This window comes from Sebastes umbrosus, chromosome 20 (genome assembly GCF_015220745.1).
Source record: "Sebastes umbrosus isolate fSebUmb1 chromosome 20, fSebUmb1.pri, whole genome shotgun sequence".
Taxonomy (NCBI): domain Eukaryota; kingdom Metazoa; phylum Chordata; class Actinopteri; order Perciformes; family Sebastidae; genus Sebastes; species Sebastes umbrosus.
Genome location: NC_051288.1, coordinates 8,930,210 through 8,952,181, shown reverse-complemented (window position 1 = coordinate 8,952,181; position 21,972 = coordinate 8,930,210). Strand labels below are relative to the sequence as shown.

Sequence of the window (21,972 nt, the reverse complement as noted above, 5' to 3'; positions counted from 1 at the left end):
ATTCGCATCTCAAAGTTCACCATTTTGAACTGTATGTGAAAGATCCACACAGATTTCAAGTGAATCCACTGATTGCAGAAATTGAAATGAACTGAGTTTGGTCCAGAATGTTGCTGTTAAAAAATGCTCATGTGACCGGGCCCTTAGTTTGCTTTCTTACTGGGAGTTTGATGGAGCGTTAACATCATTTGTAACATCGTATGTGGGAGTGGCTAGGCTCTACTAAAAGAGGAAAAATGTGACTCCAGGTACCGGAGAAGTTACAGAAAGACATAAAGAGACAGAAATAGGACCAAAAAGTGAACTCAGCATTGGAGACGGCAGTGTTTCCACAGTGGAACGGTGCTGTGCAGTGTGATTTCAGATCAGTCAGACCACAGCAGCACTGCAGTGTAGTGTGAGCAGAGGTGGATGGTGACGGGGACGATGACTGTACACGTACAGCTATGACACTTCACTCTGGAACTTTACAGGGGCGGCCACATGTTTGTATTAGCGGGGTGGGAGGCTCTACTGTCTGCATACACACATGCAGCCTGTATACTGACACCATTTACAAAGAGGACATAAAAACGGACTGAAAACACCTGCTGAGCTCATCATTTTTGGGTGTTTGATGTATCGTATGTACATAAATATTTTAGATTGAATAAACAGGACTGAACAGAATGAAAGAAAATGAAGAAAAAGGAAGTCATGGATCGCGTGTATTTGATTGTGTGTTTGTGCTTGTGTATGTGTTCTTGTGGTGAACCTCTACTTGTGGGCTATGCATGAGTTATGGTGAACCCCTGCTGCACCGGTTTTTCAACAGAAACGGTTACAGAGGGCTGCATGTAGGAGGACAGTACGATCTGTTGAAATGACCACGAGGCCCCTCAAATTTCATGTTAAAAATATTGTCATATTGATGTTTATCATGAATACAGAATTGCTAAATTGAGCATCACAATATCTCATATGTAAGTTAAAAAACAAATTATTGGTCGTTTTAATCATTCGTCCATACTGGCCGTGATAAGATTTCTTTCTGTCGTGACTGTTGTTTTCCTTTGGCCTCTTGTTGGAAGCATAAACTGTATGGATGTAGTCTCCTTGACGTCACCCACAGGTTTCTGAAGAGCCGTAGTGAAGCTCAAAGTGGGTGGCTCTGGCTATCCCCATTTTGGCAGATTGGTAATCCAAAAATGGCATCTTGTTTGTTTTACATTAACAGAAATCTAAAAAGGACAATTTGTGCGATGAAATGGTATGTGTTGGAGCTATTTCGTAGATAATACAACAGCTTTTGCATCCAATGTACAGCAATATCCGTTACAGTATGAAAGTATGACAGGTTTACCCCCCACAAAGCTGCTGTTGAGGCCGTCTGAAACAAGGCCTGTCTCTGTATGACAGAGGTTTCCCACTCTGCAGCTCTTCTTTTATCCATTTCTCTGTTTCTCTCTTTCTTTTCTTCTCCTCCTATCTTGGACTGATATCAGAGCGTTTCCACTCGCTTTCATGTTTCACACTGCGAGCGATGAAAGCTGTCAGTCTGCGATGCAACAAAGCTAACAGTCATGGTGGCAGGAAAGCTGCTTTAAAAGAAAGAATTATGGATTTAAGAGCGGTGACTTTTTCCGAATTTAGGGGTAATGATCTTCCACCTCAAGAAAAATGGCATGAGTGTGTGTGTGTGTTTTCCGCTGGGCACTGGTGTGACGGTTAGAAAGACTGTCCTGTTGAAGTGTCTTTGAGCAGGACATTGAAGGACCTGCTGCTCACCGTAAAAGCAGCACTGGATCAAAGTGTCAGCTCTGTTTCAAGATCAGTGCTGTGTGATGTACTGTGGCTTTGAATTTGTATCCAAGGGTCTGTCCAGATTGAACAAAAGTAGCGTCATAAGAGATAAGAAAGATACACTTAACAGAGGACAGAAAAGAAATAGAATACATAAGAGACACTGAAGCCAAAGTGCTCTCCGGGTGCTTTTGAGCAGCCCACTGCTCCTTAAGATGGGTTACATGCAGAGGTCAAATTTCATGTATGTACCTGTATGTATATGATGACATAATAAAGTTTAAGTGTCCGTTTAAATATTCACTTATATTGCATATATTTCCCAGCAATGGTAGGCTATATTTTCCTACTGTATTGTGGATATTTCTCAAGGAATAGTCCAGGTTTTTTTCTTCTTTCCAAGAGTAAACTGAGAAGATGGATATCAATCTCATGTCTGTGTGTTAAGTTCAGAGCTGGAATCAGGACGGGATTAGCCTAGTTTAGCATAAAGACTGGAAGCAGGGGGGAAACAGCTAGCCTGGCTCTGTCCAAAGTTAAAAAAATCAACCCAGTCGCCAGGAAAAAAATATTGGCATTGTACATTTCAGGAAACCAGGGATACGTTGGACATCAACGTTTTTCAATTCAGTCACAGCAAGTGACATAGTTTAAAGAGCGAAAAGAGACACACTGGGCGGGCGGAAGGGGAGTTGGATGGACCCAACATACACAAGACTTTCATCCAGGAGGCTGGTGTTCGTGTTCCGTGCGTCACGTTACAATCAGCTGTTTGTTCATGTCATTTTCACTGTACAAACGTAGCAGTTTTAATCCCAACCATGTAGTTCTTTCCTAAACCTAACTCTAGTGGTTTCGTTGTATTGTTACAGTTGTTATGTTATGTTGTTATGTTGTTATGTTGTGGCATTACGTTTCTGCAAGAGAGATACAAGGCTGATATGAAACGTAATTATGAAACGTAACTATTTCTTGACAAAGAACAGCGCTGTGTCTCCGGCTATAACAATGGTTGTCGGACCAGGTCTGTGTGCACAGGTTTTGGTGTTGGTCCACTCTAAAGGCACGATGGAACATCATGTAACGCGTGGAGGTGTTGGTAGGTGTATTTTTTAACTTTGGACAAAGCCAGGCTATTGATCTTCTCATCTCACTCTCAGAAAGAAAGTGAATAAGTGTATTTCCCAAAATGTGGAACCGCTGTATCTTTCCATTGGCCTCACCAAGTTTTACTACTATTCTGCACACCTTTCTAATACTTGATGGATGTGAAACACAAACGTCATATAAAGCAGTTTTGACCCTGTAAGAGTTTAAAGTTATGGAGTCATAGACATTTTAAAATCAGTGTGGGTAATCCTTGACAAAACATCTCTACAAATACATGCTTTTTACTAAAAAATATCCTCTGAAAGGATGAATTTTCTATTGTACATGTATGTCAAGAGAAGATTTTATTGTTTCACTTGGGATTAATGTTGGCTATTGCTGGATGAGAGGTTGATTGTGGGATGTATTTTCGTGTTTTTCTATTGTTGCTTTATTAGACAGTATGTATCACGCGGCAGGAACAATGGGAGTTGGGTAGGAGTGATGTGGGTGAGGTGTTATCCACCAAAATACAGAGAAAACGTTTGAGGCGTTGGTCCCCACAATGGTGCATGTGGTTAACTGAGGAGAGGCAATGTGAACATCGAAAACACCGTTAGAGTTCAGAATAGTTAAAGAATTCTAGATAAATATGTCAGTTCAAATATAAATACATTAATGTTAAATGTAAGAACATTTCAATATATGGAAAATGGCTTGGCATTTTGATCTTGTTGTTTGAGTTGCTGTTAGTAAATTGACAAAGCAATGTTTTTAATGTGTAACTATATATACTTATGATCATGTGCCCTGATAATTTATGGTAAGATTATTAGTGTTTTCCTCCAATAGTGAAGTATGTTTGATGTTCTTTTGTTCAATGTTTGTAGTCAATATCGCCTAAACCGAGACAAGTCATTACCAAGACCAGAGTGCAATGAGACCGAGACAAGACTAAGACTTTCAGGGGTTTAGACCAAGTCATACATAATGTTGCTATGATTGTTAATAAGGTCCAATTTCACGTGTATTGAATATTTTATTTTATTTTTGTTTAAGGAGGAACATACTCACAATCGTACTGGCTGGCTGATGTCTGATATTTAATATGACATTATAAGTGGGGCACTGAAAGTCCTCAACAAGCCTTTCAGTGCTCCATATATGGGCAGTGAAAGTCAACGGTGTAGCCTATATGTGGGGGCAGCCGCTGTTGTTTGTTGATCTGTCTCTCGAAGATGGCTCGGATTTCAATTCAAACCAAATTAGCTTTCTCACTTTGACAGTTGCACACTCATCGTCTCTCTCCACCCCACTAACACACATTAACACAAACATATTTACATGCACACTCCCACAGTTGTGCTCTACTCCCACACAGAGAAAGTATGTGGGCTACAAAAAGCAAACTGTATCCAGTGTGGGTTTTTTTCTTGATGTCTGTGACAATTAAAACAGACAAGGAAAAAAATTGTATATTCACTGTTACTCATGGCAGTGGTATAACCTGAATCGGGAATGCTTGTAAGTGAACTTGTATCTTGAGGAAGACAACCATGATTGTCAGAAACATATAGTATGTCTCCACTGGGTCCACAGCTTTAGATTCCAGACCAAAGAGCTGTTCTATTGTATTTTAACTTGCTTACTTACTTACTTTGGCCTTTTACCCCTCTTGGGGAATAGGCCGTCAACAAGGCTTCTCCACCCATCTCCATCCTGGGCCTTTCTCTCCAGCTGGTTCCAAGTGTAGTCTGTTCTTTTGGTTTCTGCTTCGAGGTCTCGGCGCCAGGTGTTCTTTGGCTTTCCTCTTTTCCTTTTTCCTTGCGGGTTCCAGGATAAAGCTGGCCTGGTGTTGTTTGTTGTAGGCTTACAGAGTGTGTGACCTATCCATCTCCAGCGTCTTTTTGGGGATCTCTTCATCTGCAGGAAGTTGGTATAAGTTTTCTGCCAAAGCTTGTTGTTGTTCATGGTGTCAGGCCATCGAATCTGGAGAATCCTTCTCAAATATGTGTTGACGAATTTCGGCACTTTCTTGGTGGTCATCACAGTTGTTCTCCAATGTCTCTGATCCATACAATAACACAGATTTTTACATCGGTGTTAAATAGCCTGATTTGTTGTTGAGTGTGCGATAGTATAGTGCCAGGTTCATCTGCAAAGTCTAAGTCATCGAGTTGTGTCCGAGGTGTCCACTAGATTCCATTTCGCTTTCGTGCTGTGGATGTCACCACGATCCAGTCTATCACCAGTAGAAATAGGAAGGGGGACAGTAGACACCCCTGTCTGACTCCGGTCCTCACTTCAAAGGCAGATGTGAGATGACCTCCATGGACTACTTTACAGGTCATTCCCTTGTTCGAGTTCCTGATGATGTTGACGAGCTTGATCGGCACTCCGTAATGACGGAGAAGCTTCCATAGGGTCTCTCTTTCCACACTGTCGAATGCCTTTTTCCTAGTCGATGAATTTTAACTTGCAGGAAGTTGAATTTCCAACTTTATAAAAATCACTGGAATACAGCCTAGATTCTGTTTTGTACGGAAGGCCAGATAGGTCATAATTTAATGTTATGACCTGATAATGACATAATTATGCTGTGGCGTCGATAAAGGCTTTGTTTTCTTGAGATTTCTTGATTACAAATGATTGATTTTGTGAATTAAACGTGACTCAAACTGTCTTCTAGTGATCATTAGATAAAATGGAATAGATTCTGATCTGGTGGTCTAAAATCAGTCGGAGGAGAGGCTTCTGTCTGGCCACTCATAAAGGGCCATAAAGCCCAGATCGCTGGAGTGTTGCAGTGATGGTTGTCCTTCTCCACCCAGGATCTCTGGAGCTCAGCCAGAATGACCATCGGGTTCTTGGTCACCTCTTAACAAGGCCCTTTTCCTCTGATTGCTCAGTTTGGCCGGGCAGCCAGCTCTAGGAAGAGTCCTGGTTGTTTCAAACTTCTTCCATTTATTTATTTATTTAAAAAAATCCCTATTAGCTGGTGCCATTGGCAATCTTCCTCAGGTCAGAAATCCAGTACATCATATTCATCATATACATGCTTTATACTTTATACCATTTAAGAACTGCAGAGGCCACTGTGCTCTTGGGAACCTTCAATGCAGCAGAAATGTTTTTGTAGCCTTCCCCAGATCTGTGCCTCGACACAATCCTGTCTCTGAGCTCTGAAGGGAGTTCCTTCCACCTCACGGTTTGTTTGTTTTAACTCTGATATATTATCTGTGAGAACTTATATACAGTGGACAAGTTTGTGTCTTTCCAAATCATGTCCAATCAGTTGAACTGAGCACAGGTGGACTCTAATCAGGATGTACAAACATCTCAACTAAAGAAATTTGACAGTATCTAATTTAGGGTTGCTACTGTAAACTTACTGTTGACACAGGCACACCATCAGTCTCTCTAGTAGACCTCATATTATAACATTATTAAGTAAAAGTGCCTTCTGTTTATCTTGATCAACCACAGGCACACTATCAGTCACAGTACTGTAGATATATTTCAGGGACAGTACAGGGATTTTCCCTGGGTTGCTGCTGCAGTAGGTTACAATAACTGTTATGGGTTAATGTCAAATGTAAGTGATGACGTCTGATAATTACAGATGACTGTCACATCAGACTCCCACGATAGGAAGTTATCAGGAGAAGAAAGTCTTGCTTATGTTGATATTAGGACGGTCAAAGTTAACGTGATAATAATGCATTAATGCAAATTCATTTTAATGCTACTACTTTCTTTAACGCATTAGGTTGCAGCGAGCTCAGTTTTACATTTTTTAGAGCTGAGATAGTGGTATCATATTAAACAAAAAAAACCAAGGAATCCATTGGTACCAACCATGTCATACTAGCTTGTTGCGAAGGAGGCTAAATAACGCTCCAAACTTACGCTAAAAACAAATGAATAACTGTCACAGCCTTTTTCAAAGGGGTCCCTTGACCTCTGACTTCAAGATATGTGAATGAAAATGGGTTCTATAGGTACCCACGAGTCTCCCCTTTACAGACATGCCCACTTTATGATAATCACATGCAGTTTGGGGCAAGTCATAGTCAAGTCAGCACACTGACACACTGACAGCTGTTGTTGCCTGTTGGGCTGCATTTTGCCATGTTATGATTTGATCATATTGTTTATGCTAAATGCAGTACCTTTGAGGGTTTCTGGACAATATTTGTCATTGTTTTGTGTTGTTAATTGATCTCCAATAATAAATATATACAAACATTTGCATAAAGCAGCATATTTGCCCACTCCCATGTTGATAATAGTATTAAACACTTGACAAATCTCCCTTTTAAGGTACATTTTGAACAGATAAAAAATGTGCAATTAATTTGCGATCACTTCAACATGTGGGCTAGACATCTTAATTAATTAATTTGGGATTAATCGTGATTAAATATTTGAATTGATTGACAGCCCTAGTTGAGATCGATAATCTTTAGCCATGCTCGCCGTGTGGCTCGAGGATTGCTAATATTGTTCGGACAGGCCACCCCTTTGGTCCTGACTGAAATATATCAAGAGTAGAAGTTGCCAACCAGAAACTAAACAAGTAACCTTTGCTATCTAACCATGTACGATAGAAAAATGGAGAGAGGTCTTCAGAAATTTGTTTCAATTGGGCAAGTTTTAATTGTTTCTTTCATGTCAGCTAGTATTGGTCATGTTTCATGTTGTCAGGAGACAAAGACAAGCATTTGCATATTGTGTTAATAGTCAACACTGTCTATATTGTTCCTATTTTTATATTTCATCTCTTTAAATTGTTCATATTTTATATGTCTGTCTGCTTTTGTTTTGCTTTTTGCACTGTGTTGTATCTTGATTTTTGTTTTTACTGCTGCTTCTTGTTTCTGCACTATCCCATTTGCTGCTGTACACTGCAAATTTCCCCACTGTGGGACTGAAAAAGGAATATCTTATCTTATCTTATCTTATTATGGGAATATCCGAGATGCCGCCGACAGCAGTAACAGCTGATCAGTTATGTGAGTTAAATGTTCTCGACGTCCGAACTTATTCTGCAAAGGTGTTTCCATATCCCATAAAGCGCATCAACTCTTTTTATTGGACGAAGGCAAAAAACCACCTCAAGCGAGCATAAAAACTTTTTGGTGCAACTGAGGAAGTTTTATGAAATTTTGCCGTTTCCATACAGCTTTACTAATGCGATACTTGGAAACACGGCACTGCGATTCATTAGACAATATCTTGTAATGTTTTCTCCCACAATGGGACTTTCCTTACTTTCTTTTTAAATGTGTGGGACAATCATTTGTAACACCTGCTCACCAGGTATTAACATGCTCTGGTATGCTTGTGTTTACACAATATGGGCCCAACTATTTCACACAGCCTCCACTGTACTAGGATGAAACACAACTGAGCTTTCTCTCTTGGTCTTTTTCTTTTCTTTTCTACTTCTTATCCACCACACACACACACACACACACGCACACACACACAGACAGACAGCATCGGCGCATGTGTTAAATGAACAGAGCTGCTATTGACAGGGTTTATTGACTAGTGCGCTGATTAATGTGAAGGATGTGTGTGTGAATGAGACACTCTGAAGCTATTTAAACAGTTGTCTCATTAGTCACAGCTTATGTTAGATGTAAAGACACGAACTACAGGCTGAATTGATGATGTTATCAGTGCCCTTCTTTCGTTTTGAGCATTTTCAGTATTATTCGGATCAAACGCAAAGTATGAAACACAAACAGTGGTAGCAGTGACGGTGATAGTTAAACCGTAGTTCCAAACGGTGAAGTTAGTGTGTTAGTAAAACACAGAAAGAAAAAGTCTAAAAGTTATAGAATTAGAGAAAAGAAAGAATAAAAGCAATATCAGACCAAAACAATAGAGCAGGTTACAGTTCTGTGTGGATACAGCCACTCGTAGGGGCCATAACTCAGGGAATAACTCAGATGTGAAAAATATACCAAGATGATACATCAACTGATACTTTTGAAATGTCGGCCTCCTGCTCACAGTATGTCAGCTCTTGTCTGTATATAGCCTTACATATTTTGTCAATGAAATAACATTACCATTGCATAACAAATCAGTTATAATAACACGTTAAAGCAAATTTGTTTTAACGCCACTAATTTCTTTAACGCATTAATGCAACTTGCAATTTCTTAGGTTGTAGCAGGCTCAGTTTTAAAGCTGTGAAGATACTAGTATTGTATGAAACTAGAAAATCTAAGGAATCCATTGGTACCAACCATGTCATACTAGCTTGTCAGGAATGAGGCTAAATAACACTCCAAACTTGTGCTAAATTTTGGCGAGGAAAAACTGTCATAGCCATTTTCAAAGGGGTGCCTTGACCTCTGACCTCCAGATATGTGAATGAAAATGGGTTCTATGGGTACCCACGAGTCTCCCCTTTACAGACATGCTCACTTTATGATAATCACATGCAGTTTGGGGCAAGTCATAGTCAAGTCAGCACACTGACACACTGACAGCTGTTGTTGCCTGTTGGGCTGCAGTTTGCCATGTTATGATTTGAGCATATTTGTTATGCTAAATGCAGTACCTGTGAGGGTTTCTGGACAATATCTGTCATTGTTTTGTGTTGTTAACTGATTTCCAATAATAAATGTATACATACATTTGCATAAAGCAGCACATTTGTCCACTCCCATGTTGATAAGAGTATTAAATACTTGACAATTCTCCCTTTGAGGTACATTTTGAACAGATAAAAAATTTGCAATTAATTTGTGATTAATCACAATTAAATATTTTAATCAATTGACAGCCCTAGACAAAACACAACATCTCTACAGGTATATACATCACCGATAGTGTGTATGCCTATAGCATGCTGCTGGTTACAATATACTGTCATTTTTCCAATACAGATAGTAGGATTATGATAATGAAGTAGCGTATATCTCTGTCTCCTGGTGTCTGATATTTGGCTAATTTAGTGTTTGTCAACCAGCTTCAGCGTTATGATCTGGACCAGTGGTATAGTAAGGTTGTTTTTTTAGCCATTCGCCCTCTGATGTCAAGCAGGAAATTGTGTAATAATCTGTTAAAATGTGCGGTATTATAGTTCCATTGCTCATGTGATATCCAGTGTCAGTATAGCAGCAGGGTCAGTTAGAGGTTCTGCTGACATTATCAACGAACATTTGACTTTTCAAAAGTCTCGCACCCTAACCTCGGTAATAAACCTATATTTAGATCACAACAAGACAGGGGTGATTGTGTGATGCGGCTGTGCAACGACATAAACACACACACACAACATGGAAACTATATTCCACCCAAGGTGCCCAGTATTATCTGTTTTCTGTCTGTCAACTTTCTCCACCCACGGAGGGACTTTCACCAGATCAAACAGAGCAGGACGAGGAAGAGAGGTAGAGAGAGAAAGAGAAAGAGAGAGAGAGAGAGAGAGGCACAATTCCCAATGAGGCCACAGGAGGGCACACTATCCTCTCAGGACTAATAAACACATCTCAACTAATTGTGTATCACAATATCTATGAGGAAAACATTAGATTATAAGCAATAGCGGCATATAAAAAGGGAATCACCATTTGTTGACCCGTTATAACATATTATGATCAAACAACACCATGATGATGGATAATAAATTTAGTCAGAAAGAAACCCAATCTGTCCTCGTTTATGTAGACCAGTGTTTCTCAAAATGAGGTTTGGGGACCACCCCGGGTCCGTGGCACTCTGTCAGGGGGTCCGGGAAATAATTTGCTATAAATGATGAAATTGTGATGTATCATTAAAAAATGCAGATGGGGACAATTTGCGCCAATAAAACAAGCATATTATGTTCTTTACTTTGGGCCAATAGAAACTGATATGATTGTGACAAACAGCAATAAGTTCATTATTTTGAAGTTGAAGCACTTACTGAAAGTGAGGTTTAGACTTGTAATTATAAAGATCTGGATTTAGCACTATATGTCTTGCTTTACTGCTAATTATCTGAAAGCTTTTAATAGAGCTGTTCCGATACCATTTTTTCCTTACCGATACTCTGCCAATACTGACTACCGATCCGATACCAGCGTGATAAAAAAATACATTATTATTATTATTATTGTATTCATTTTTTTCTGGGTTAATAAATCACGTTATCGGTTCGGTACATAGACTGGTGTATACTTGCCGATACCGAATCCCGAATTTTGGGCAGTATCGGATGCATTTCCGATACCGGCATCAGTATCAGTCCAGCTTTTAAGATCTAATACTTGAACTGAAGGCTATAAATGCTGTCAAAGTTGAGTCCAAATGCAACCTGAATAAAATCACCCTCTGTTTAAAAGGTATATAAGTGGTATTAACATTCAATAACATTGCAAATTTCCTCACTGTGGGACGAATAAAGGATCATTTTATTTTATCTTAACATGATTCAAACTGAAATGTGTTTCTGTTTATCACTATGAAACAAGGTGAAGTAGGTTGAAAAAGTTTTAGGATACAAATAGTTCACTTAAGAGTAAAAATGGTGGTAAGCATAATGCTTAATCGGTGTTACGATTAATAGGGACAATTTTATTTTTCCTGACACCAAAAAGTTTGAGACCCCCTCCTGTAGACCCCTGTCACCTTCACAATTCATTTTTGTTTATTTCACACATGGCCCACCACCACCACCGCCTCCATACAATGTACAAATGTTTTCCTTTCACTGACTGCAAATATATCTCTAAGTGACTATATTTAACTCGTCAGTCTATTCTTTCCTAGAGCATAGTCAAATGAGACTGACACGAGTTTCCGAGCCCAGCAGCCTCTCTCTCTCTCTCTCTCTCTCTCTCTCTCTCTCTCTCTCTCTCTCTGTGTCTCTCTCTCTCTATCTATCTATCTATCGCACCCAAAGGAGTAAATTCCGCTCCTCTGTCCGTCTCATTTGACTGTGGTTATACCAGGGTCTCTCTCTCTATCTTTCTCTCTCCGCTCGGCTAAACTCGTCACTTTCCGATGATCATATTCCGGAATCGAAACCCAAATATGGAGTATAAGGGGATGTTCCCCTGCTTAACCGGATTCAACCTTTTATGGGTTCAAGAAGCTCAACCGGAATTCCTCTTTTGATATCACAACTCGATTACATCAAATTCTCCTCCTGAGACCCAGCCCATTGACATGTGTCCTCTGTAGTGGAAATTGTGTCCACATGCATATCCTCTTACTCTTTTGACCTACTCTATCAACCCCTTTTGTATTGTTAAGAGGACATCCTAGGCTTTCCAGTGATATGGCATGTGTGTTTTTTTTTTTAATCAATTTGAATGTATTCTTGGTTTAATATCACTCTACAGCCATAATCTGTTCATTTTTTTTCTTTTCACACTGAAATAGTCCTGTAATCCACTACAGTGGACAATAAAAATAAAATTTAACAAGCCTGAATTGTTAAGATTTTCGTTTTTAACCCTAAATAGGAAGGAAATCACAACAAAAAAAGGAATTGGAAGACACTTTGTTTTAACTCGGTTTCCAGGAGGATATACACCAGAGTATACATGGACAAAAAAATATGTATAATATTTAAAGTAAATTATAGCTGTGTTTGCTCATTTTGTGGTATATATCATTGTTGTGTTTGTTTTGTGGCAGTTTATCTCTAGGTTTGCAGCGAGTGGAAAAAAAGGTGCGTTTTTTTTATCTCCTGCAGCAGCAGCAGTGGGTTCTCCATTCACAAGTGATTCCCTTTAGAAAATCGTCACGGAGCCTCTCAGCCAATCAGCGTCGGCAGCGCCTCTCCCTCGACTCCTCCCACTTCCATATATGGGTAATGACGTATCCAAAAGGTCCCCCATATAAACATACTAGCGCCAGGGCCGCCAGTTCCCAAAGAGAGTTACTTTTAACGCAGTGTGTTGACTTTCTCTCATCCAGGAGCGCATGAAGCGCAAACAGAGACGCAACGAGCTCATCCTCTCACACCCGGTGACAGAAACAGAAAGACATGCGGTGGTTACACATTGTTCATTGTTATTATAAAGTGTTTTAAGGTGAGCAGCAAAGACAAGAGCGAAAAAGAGAGCAAGAAGACGCGGTAGTGTGTTTTTTTTCTTTTCATCCACAATGACGGCGAAAACTCTGGAGAAGGTGCCGGTGAATCTCGGAGGATTCGTGCATCCAGACAGCGTGTACTCGGTGGATGACATGGTGGGCTCCACCTCTGTGGCTATCTTCCCAAACAGCGATCTAGGAGCTCATTACGACCAGATGAATGTGGCAGGTAAGATGACACCTTTTTTTTTTTGGAGTGTATGAAGAAATATTAATCTATAAAAAAAAAAAAGTTGCCTGTATGCTGAGTGTTGCAGTACTCATTTTACAATCACATTTTGCCTTTGATTGTCATAGTAAAAAAGTGCGTTAAAATGGTTATTATATAAATGATGAGAGTTTTTCAAGATTCAACATGTTTATTGTCTCGCCGGTTGTATATACAAACGTGTGAAATACTTTTTTGCTGGGAAGCTCCATTAAAATAATAAGTTATATTACATTTACATTACAAATATTATTATATAAATCACTTTAAAAAGCTATACAAAAATAAGATATTTTTGGGAGGTATATGGTTGAGGAAGAGTTGTGATAAGGGTTGCGTTAAGGGTTGGTTTTATATCTACTTTTTAACTCCGGATGGTTATGTGGGTTGCAAATAAACTTGGGATGCTGTTCATATATTTAATTCGGGATGTAAATAAATCTGGGATAGTTTATATATTATATTATATTATTTCATTCTGAGTTATAAAGGAGAAGTGAGAAAGGGGTATAGGGAAATATAAGTTTTACTTCTACCTACTCCTTTTCGGAAACACTTGTTTTGTTTGTTATTATTTTTTATCTGTTTTTATTTATTTTATGTTCGAAATAGTCTTTCATTCATTCATTCATATATACAGTATAAGATATATTTTTGCGTGAGAAGGTGTCGTATGAATTATCTGTCTGTGCGTAATGGAAAAAAAAAGCTTTCTTCCACTTAAAGCGCACTTCCCTGTTTAATGTGAACATCTTAGTGAATCCAGTTGCCTCACTATAACTGACCTTGTCCTTGTGTTTTTTTGCTCCACAGACAGCCTGATGAGCGCAGACATGAGCTTAGAGAAGCGCTCCCTGGACCTCTCCTCACCCTCCTCCTCCTACTCCAGCAGCGGCTTCTCTCATCAGCCCATCGCATCCCATCATCACCACCGCAACCAGACCTTCACCTACATGGGCAAGTTCTCCATCGACTCCCAGTATCCAAGTAACTGGAACCCCGAGGGAGTCATCAACATCGTCTCGGGCATCTTCAACATGGCCCAACCACCACCACCACCTCCTCCACCTCCTCCTCCTCCATCCTCATCAGCATCCTCCTCTCCGGCATCCTCTGGATCTCCCAATCACTTCTCCTCCTCCTTGAGTTGCACCATGGCAACGCCTCATCAGCACCAGGCGGAGATGATGGACCACCACAACCAGCACCACCACCACCACCTGTACTCTCCTCCTCCGCCTCCTTACTCCTCATCTGGCTGCGGTGACATGTACCAGGACCCCTCGGCGTTTTTGTCCCCCCCTACGTGTCCCATCGCCTCCTACCCACCGCCATCCTACTCTTCTTCTCCCAAGCAGAACGGTGGAGGTGGAGGTGGAGCAGACGCGCTTTTCCCCATCATCCCAGACTACTCGAGCTTCTTCCAGCCTGCCTGCCAGCGGGACATGGGCATCCAAGACCGGAAACCTTTCGGTGCATGTCCTCTCGACACATTCCGAGTCCCTCCACCTCTGACTCCTCTGAACACTATCAGGAACTTTACGCTTGGTCCAGGTGGTGGTGGTGGAATCGAAGGTGTGCCTCCGAGGCTTCCGTCCGCTTACAGCCCACAAAACCTGCCCTTAAGGCCGATCCTGAGACCCAGAAAGTACCCGAACAGACCCAGCAAGACGCCCGTCCACGAGCGGCCGTACCCGTGCCCGGCGGACTGCTGCGACCGGCGGTTCTCGCGCTCCGACGAGCTCACGCGACACATCCGCATCCACACCGGACACAAGCCGTTCCAGTGCCGCATCTGCATGCGCAACTTCAGCCGCAGCGACCATCTCACCACGCACATCCGCACGCACACGGGCGAGAAGCCGTTCGCGTGCGACTTCTGCGGGCGCAAGTTCGCGCGCAGCGACGAGAGGAAGAGGCACACTAAGATCCACCTGAGGCAGAAGGAGAGGAAGTCGTCCACCGTCTCCTCCTCCTCTTCGTCCTCCACTTCCTCGTCCAGCAGCACCATCACTGTAACCAGCGGGATGTGTTCCTAGTCCTGCCTGGTTGTTGTTGTTGTCACCATGATGCACCCTAACCTCTTAAAAAGAACTATCAAATAATGATTGTGAAACTTTTGTGCGACAGCAGCCTAAAACACCATGCAGGATGGGAATGGACATCTGTGCACAATTACGCACATCCACTCCATTCCTCTTAAAAGAACTATCAAATAATGATTGTGAAACTTTTGTGCGACAAAAACACCATGGATGGGAATGAACGAGAACTTCTGTGCGTAATTACGCACATCCACTCCATTCCTCTTAAAAAGAACTATCAAATAATGATTGTGAAACTTTTGTGCGACAGCAGCCTAAAACACCATGCAGGATGGGAATGGACAAGAACTTCTGTGCGCAATTACGCACATCCACTCCATTCCTGCTCCAGAACTGACACGAATGCACTTTGCCTGTACAGTCTACTGAAAATAAGAGTAAATATAGCCATTAATTCATAAGAGTATACAAGGGCGGTTGTAATATAAAAGGGGATTGTTTTAATATCGCCAACACATACGATATGATACGATACAACTTTATTGTCAGTTTGCACTGAAATTCATTTTGCATCCATAGGCAGCTCAGTTTGAGAAAAAGTACACACACAATAGACATACTGTTACCATAGACAGACAGACAAGTAAGACCCATCAGACAAAAAAACAAAACACATCATCATTATTCATACATAACCCATTACAAAATGACCATCTGTCCTCTGGATTTACATGTCTTTAGCAGCACATTAATTATTATTTAGCAACAAAATAGACTGATGGACAAAAGCATTCTTCAGCCTGATGTTGCCATGTTGAGCGCGCAACAGGCTGCGCGTTTAAAATGTGAAATAACTGCAATAATGCTTTGAAGCAACTGTTTTTTTTAAGTTATTGAATTGACAAAAAGTGTTCATTCTAACATGCTTTGTTGAAGACTATATTCCCCCCTTTAGTGCCTTGCTGTGTGTCTTTTTTTGTACACTGACTGATTTCAAGGACGCTTCTAATGCAATGTACATTTGTCCTTTTAATATGTAAAGTTGGAAGACTATTCTATTTTTGTACACATTTCGTCTCGTGTAACTTCAAGTGTCAAGAAAGTTGTGGTTTCACGTGTAAAACAATGTTTGAGTGTTGAACTCATCCTTTTTTTTGTTGTGATGTGTCTTTTGAGACTTATTAAATATATGTGGATGATAAATCACAGTTTGGTTTTATTACTCATAACTGGAGCACACACACGGACCAACGGTGTCAGCCCGAGATGCATTCGTGGAACCCAAACAATTCCTTTTTATCTGTGAAGATAATGGAAAAGGTCTTTGTGGTAATCACATACAGGTGCTTTTTTGGATCCTTCAAGTGCATTGGGGGCTCATTCAGTCTTGTGAAGGGCTCATTGCATGGGTGGAATATGGTCTCAAAAAAGTACAAAATGCAAATCTCCCTCAAAAATAATCCAAGGCACACTGTAGTGTTTGAACAAAATTAAAAATGCCTTTATTTTACATGGCAATGATTGTTTAAAATGACTAACGCGTTGCGACCAACATATAGGTCTGAACTCTTTTATCTGTATTTATAAAACAACAAAAAAAAAAGACTTGTAAAGCTGTTGATGTTGGAAATTTCATTGGGTAAACCCCATCCTGCGTCACTCATGGCATTTCTGACTCAGAGTTTTTCACCCACTCACTTTTTATTTATGTATCACATCAGGTTATAAACAGGCATTGATCTGGTTTGCATACTTTGTCAAATTAAAGGTGACAAAAAGATTTAACTGACTCTCAAGCTGAACTAGTCAGTGAAATGAATTTTAAATTTTTAGAAGAAAAGCGAAATCAACTTGTAAGATATAGAATACAGATGGACCATATGTCCACAGTATTCAGGCAGAAAGATTTTTAGAGATACTGAGGTCATGAAGAGTCAAAAGTACCACATTTTAACATTTCATTTATTTAATCTTAATTTATATATTTATATATATATGTATTTATTTTCCAGTTTGAAGGTCTAAATGCTTTTTCTAAGCCTCCCCCAAACTGCAAGGAATAGAATATTGGTGGAGAAATACTAGATACTATACACATATTTATTAATGAATTTACTTCTATTTATTTATCTATTTTTCTGCTAGTCTAAACATATAATATATTGGGTCTAAAATACTGGAATCAGCCTATAAATGTTTTTTAATTGTAGAACCTCTCAGGTTGTTAAAACCCACAAATTCCCAGAATAAAATACAGAGGGCACGACTGTTGATACTCAACAGAAACAAGCTGTTCATCGTTCCAATCTTTTTCCAGCGTAAATTTAAAAAAATGAAAATAAAATAGTCTTTTGTGTGTGTTATTAATGTTGTGACGTTGCCTCTTGTCTGTTATCATTTATTGTGACTCATATCACTTCTCCGGAGTGGGCAGCTGTGGTCATCTGTTTCCACTCCATTTAAATGTGTGTTTAATAATAAACAACAGGATGTGATATAGCAGAGTTATTTATAGTGTTTTACCTCAGTGCCTTCAGGTTTAGTTAGTTAAGTTAATACTGATGCTGTAAAGTCAACTTTAACAATGCTGATTCATTTTATGTGAGCAAAACCACAACCAGAGAAATCTGATTATTGTTAGGGGTGCGAAAAAATTTCGAAAATATCAAGTATCATGACATTAGGTTTTGTGTTACTGTATTGATTATCAAAAACACTACATCCATTTTTTACATGCAAACATTAACTCAGTAAATACTTTATTTAATTTGCAAAGAGATGCGTCCTCTCAGTGTATATGCCCTCTCAAAGAAGTGATATGATGTTGGATGTTACAGGTACTGTGATAAATGCAGATGCAGATCCCACTGTTCTGATGGCATAAAAAAAGTAAACTTTTTTTTTACTCAGATTGTAAGCATATGGTGGTGTTCTTTATGCTATGACAGTTTTCCTAAAATAAGATTTTTAGAAAAATTGCAATAAATTGTCTTGCTTACAGTATCAAAATATATCACAATTAGGGCTGTCAATTTTTAATCATGATTAATCACACATTTTTTATCAGTTATGTACCTTAAAGGGAGATTTGTCAAGTATTTAATACTCTTATCAACATGGGAGTGGGCAAATATGCTGCTTTATGCAAATATATGTATATATTTATTATTGGAAATCAACTAACAACACAAAACAATGATAAATATTGTCCAGAAACCCTCACAGGTACTGCATTTAGCATAAAAAATATGCTCAAATCATAACATGGCTGCAGCCCAACAGGCAACAACAGCTGTCATTGTGTCAGTGTGCTGACTTGACTATGATTTGCCCCAAATTGCATGTGATTATCATAAAGTGGGCATTTCTGTTAAGGGGAGACTCGTGGGTACCCAGAGAACACATTTTCATTCACATATCTTGAGGTCAGAGGTCAAGGGACCCCTTTGAAGATGGCCATGACCGTTTTTCCTCGTCAAAATTTAACATAAGTTTGGAGCGTTATTTAACCTCCTTTGCAACAAGCTAATATGACATGGTTGGTATCTATGGATTCCTTAGGTTTTCGAGTTTCATATGAGCCTGCTACAACCTCTGAAAGATCAATTGCGTTAAAGAAATTAGTGGCGTTAAAACGAATTTACGTTAAATTTGACAGCCCTAATTACAATATATTGAATCGTAATCCCTGTATCATGATACGTATCATATCGCCAGATTATTACCAACAAAGCCCTTATCATTGTCAGCCATTAACCTCAACAATATCAAGCAACATCTTCATAGAACCACAGGAACTTCAGCAATAATGGATGAAAAAGATGAGAAGAAATACATGAAGTTCCATAGCATACAATGGAAAAATGGATATCTAAGATTTTCAGTCCAAGACTTTGACTTTTGCTGATAAAAATCACTTATTTGCATTGCTTGCTTATTTGCTTTTTTCTATTTTAATTTTTCTATATTTAACAGATTTGTTGATATATTATTTGTCAAATTTTAAGGTTATTTTTTTTTTTGTTTTTATCAATTATTGGTGGCTGTCACAGCTTGTGGCTCCAGTATAAAGATGTATTGTGAGCTGGATGCCAGCTGAAGGTCTATGACCAAAATGTAGCTTTTTAATAAACATAGCAGTGACACTGTGTGGGAATTCAATAACAAAAACTGTCTAGAGTATAACTAAAGTAGCTCTAAAGGGATATTCATCCCCTGGTTTGATTCTGGGGAAGATGGCAGAGGAGCACATTTCTCACAGTGTCCAATTTCTGCTTTTAAGAAGCTGCATGAAGCCTGCAGTAATCTGTAACATCTTTATTCTTCTGAAGCCAACTTGACCACAAAAACAAATGACCAATACTGCAGAGAGTCATCGTTAGCGGCACAAAGAAGGCCACTGTTATGCACCCCCTCCTCTCCTCGCTGACTAGTAACTCTACTTTATGGTTGGTAATGGTTTATAACGCACTATAGATATTGTAGTTGTAAGCACATTTTAAGGATGCAGTATTTGGTAACAACTATAACTTCTCCTGAAGACATTTTATATTATTACAACTGCATTTTATTATGTTGTCATTCATTATCTCTTTATACAGCAGCCTCCACCTCTGGATGCCCACAGGAGGATTTATAGATTCAGAATCAGATTTATTTAATTAGGTTTTTCACATACAAGGGATTTCCTTTGGTGTATTCATATATAACATAAACATAGCAAGAGAAATTAAATTTGAAAATTAAAATAAATGCAGGTTTTGCCAAAAATCACGAAACATAAATATAGAATAGAAGAAAAATACAATAAAATATTTTCTAAAATACTGTAAAAACATATTAGAAAATATATGAAACACTAAAAATATAGAAAATACTATAAAAATATATCTAAAAAATGTACAAGAATCATAAATATTGAATAAAAGAAAAAACAAAAATATGAAAAATACTATAAAAAAACATGTACAAGAAGCATAAATATAAATTAGGAGAAAGAAACAATACAAATATGAAAAAATACCATGAAAATATGAAAAATATGCACAAGAAATAGAAAATACTATAAAAAATATATTTAAAAAATGTACAAGAAACATAAATATAAATTAGAAGAAAAACAATAAAAATATGAAAAATAATTTAACATATGTACAAGAAACATAAATATACATTAGAAGAAAATAAAAAATAAAATATGAAAACATACTATAGAAATATTTTAAAAAAAATATATTTGCAAGAAACATAATTATGCATTAGAAGAAAAACACTTTAAAATATGATAAAATACTATAAAAAAATAGGAATAGAATAAAAAACAATATAAATTTGAAAAATACTATAAAATATGTACAAGAAACATAAATATACATTAGAAGAAAAATCTATAAAAAAATATGAAAAATATACTATAAATATATATATATATATATTAAAAATACAAGAAACATAAATATAGAATAGACAAAAAATACAATAAAAATATGTAAAAATACTGTAAAACATATGTACAATATATCTGAATTTTGTTTTTAAAAAATTGTTAACAAACACATTAATAAACCCTTATATCTGCTTACAACTACATTATAGTGTGTTATAAACCATTTATTGTATGCTGGTTATGAATGCTAAATAGGAGGACTATAGGCTGAGTTGTTTTATTGTTCATGATGGTCAGGGCAGGAAAAGAGAAAAGAGACACACATATCTGAAATCTGTAGTAGCGGCTGCCAATAAATGGCTTTTCTTGTTCAAGCTGCGCCACAAATATTCCCCATCCTGATATACTGGCCTGATAGACTTTACACTGGAAATTGAGGATAATTGCATTTAATATGAGCCCCAGCCACTAACCCGACTGACCTTATAGTGAAGCCAAGTGACAGTCAGTGTCAGCCTCTAAAACATGTGGATGTGTGAACATGCAGACATGAATATCAGCACTGTATTAAATTATATTTTAGTTTTTTAGTGTGAAACCTGCTCTTTCGGTCACTGGAGGGTTTTCTATCCACGTAAAAAGAAAACAATTTCAATTTGAGCTTTTACAGTAAATAGAAATAGTTGTTAAATATTCAACTTTACACATATTTCTTTGTATATGACCACAAATCAACAATAATGTTCGAGCCCTGCATGCCACAAATCGTCTATTGTGTTGAAGTGTGGGAGGAGAGTTGGCCCGTCTGTCTGGACGTTGACCTTTCTGCTCTTCTCTCGGTCGCAGCTTTCTCTGTCTGGATTGGACTTTGTTTGAGGGTCATTGTCCTGCTGGGAGGTGAATCCTCTCTCAGTCTCTTTTCTTGCACAGATTTAAGCATTTGCCTCTAACTTTATCATTTTAAAATTATAACTTAAATATAACATAAACATATCCTTTAATTGTTAAGGTTGCAATATTCAACATTAAAACCCCTTAACACTCAGACGGCCCGCTATTGTGTCTTTCAGATGTTCTTGTGGGCTGAGTTTTCAAGCTGGAGTGAAGATACTAGTATCTTATGAAACTAGGAGACCCATTGGTACCAACCATGTCATGCTAGCTTGTCAGGAAGAACTCAAAATAACACTATGAAGTTAAGCAACATTTTTCAAACTCCCCCTCTCCTACAGTAACCCAGCGCACACACATTCACGCTCGCCCCACATCTTTTTTACTAAAAGACTGACCTTTATCTGGAGTCCTCCTTTAATGAATGATGATTTATGATATGATTAATGATTTGAAGGACATTT

At 38.5% G+C, this 21,972-nt stretch overlaps 1 protein-coding gene across 4 annotated transcripts in view; it reads left to right on the top strand.

Moving 5' to 3' along the window:
• egr2b (early growth response 2b) overlaps window positions 1-15,540 on the top strand; it is a 60,040-nt gene extending 44,500 nt beyond the window's left edge. For 2 of the 4 annotated variants that reach the window (XM_037755051.1, XM_037755052.1), the window contains exons 2-3: window positions 12,520-13,147; window positions 14,000-15,540. In XM_037755051.1, coding sequence (XP_037610979.1) covers window positions 12,991-13,147; window positions 14,000-15,225 — 1,383 coding nt within the window. In that variant the 5' untranslated portion in view covers window positions 12,520-12,990 and the 3' untranslated portion in view covers window positions 15,226-15,540. The remainder of the gene's footprint in view (window positions 1-12,519; window positions 13,148-13,999) is intronic. The other 2 variants (XM_037755056.1, XM_037755053.1) reach the window with 2 other exon arrangements.
• The last annotated feature ends 6,432 nt before the right edge of the window (window positions 15,541-21,972 follow it).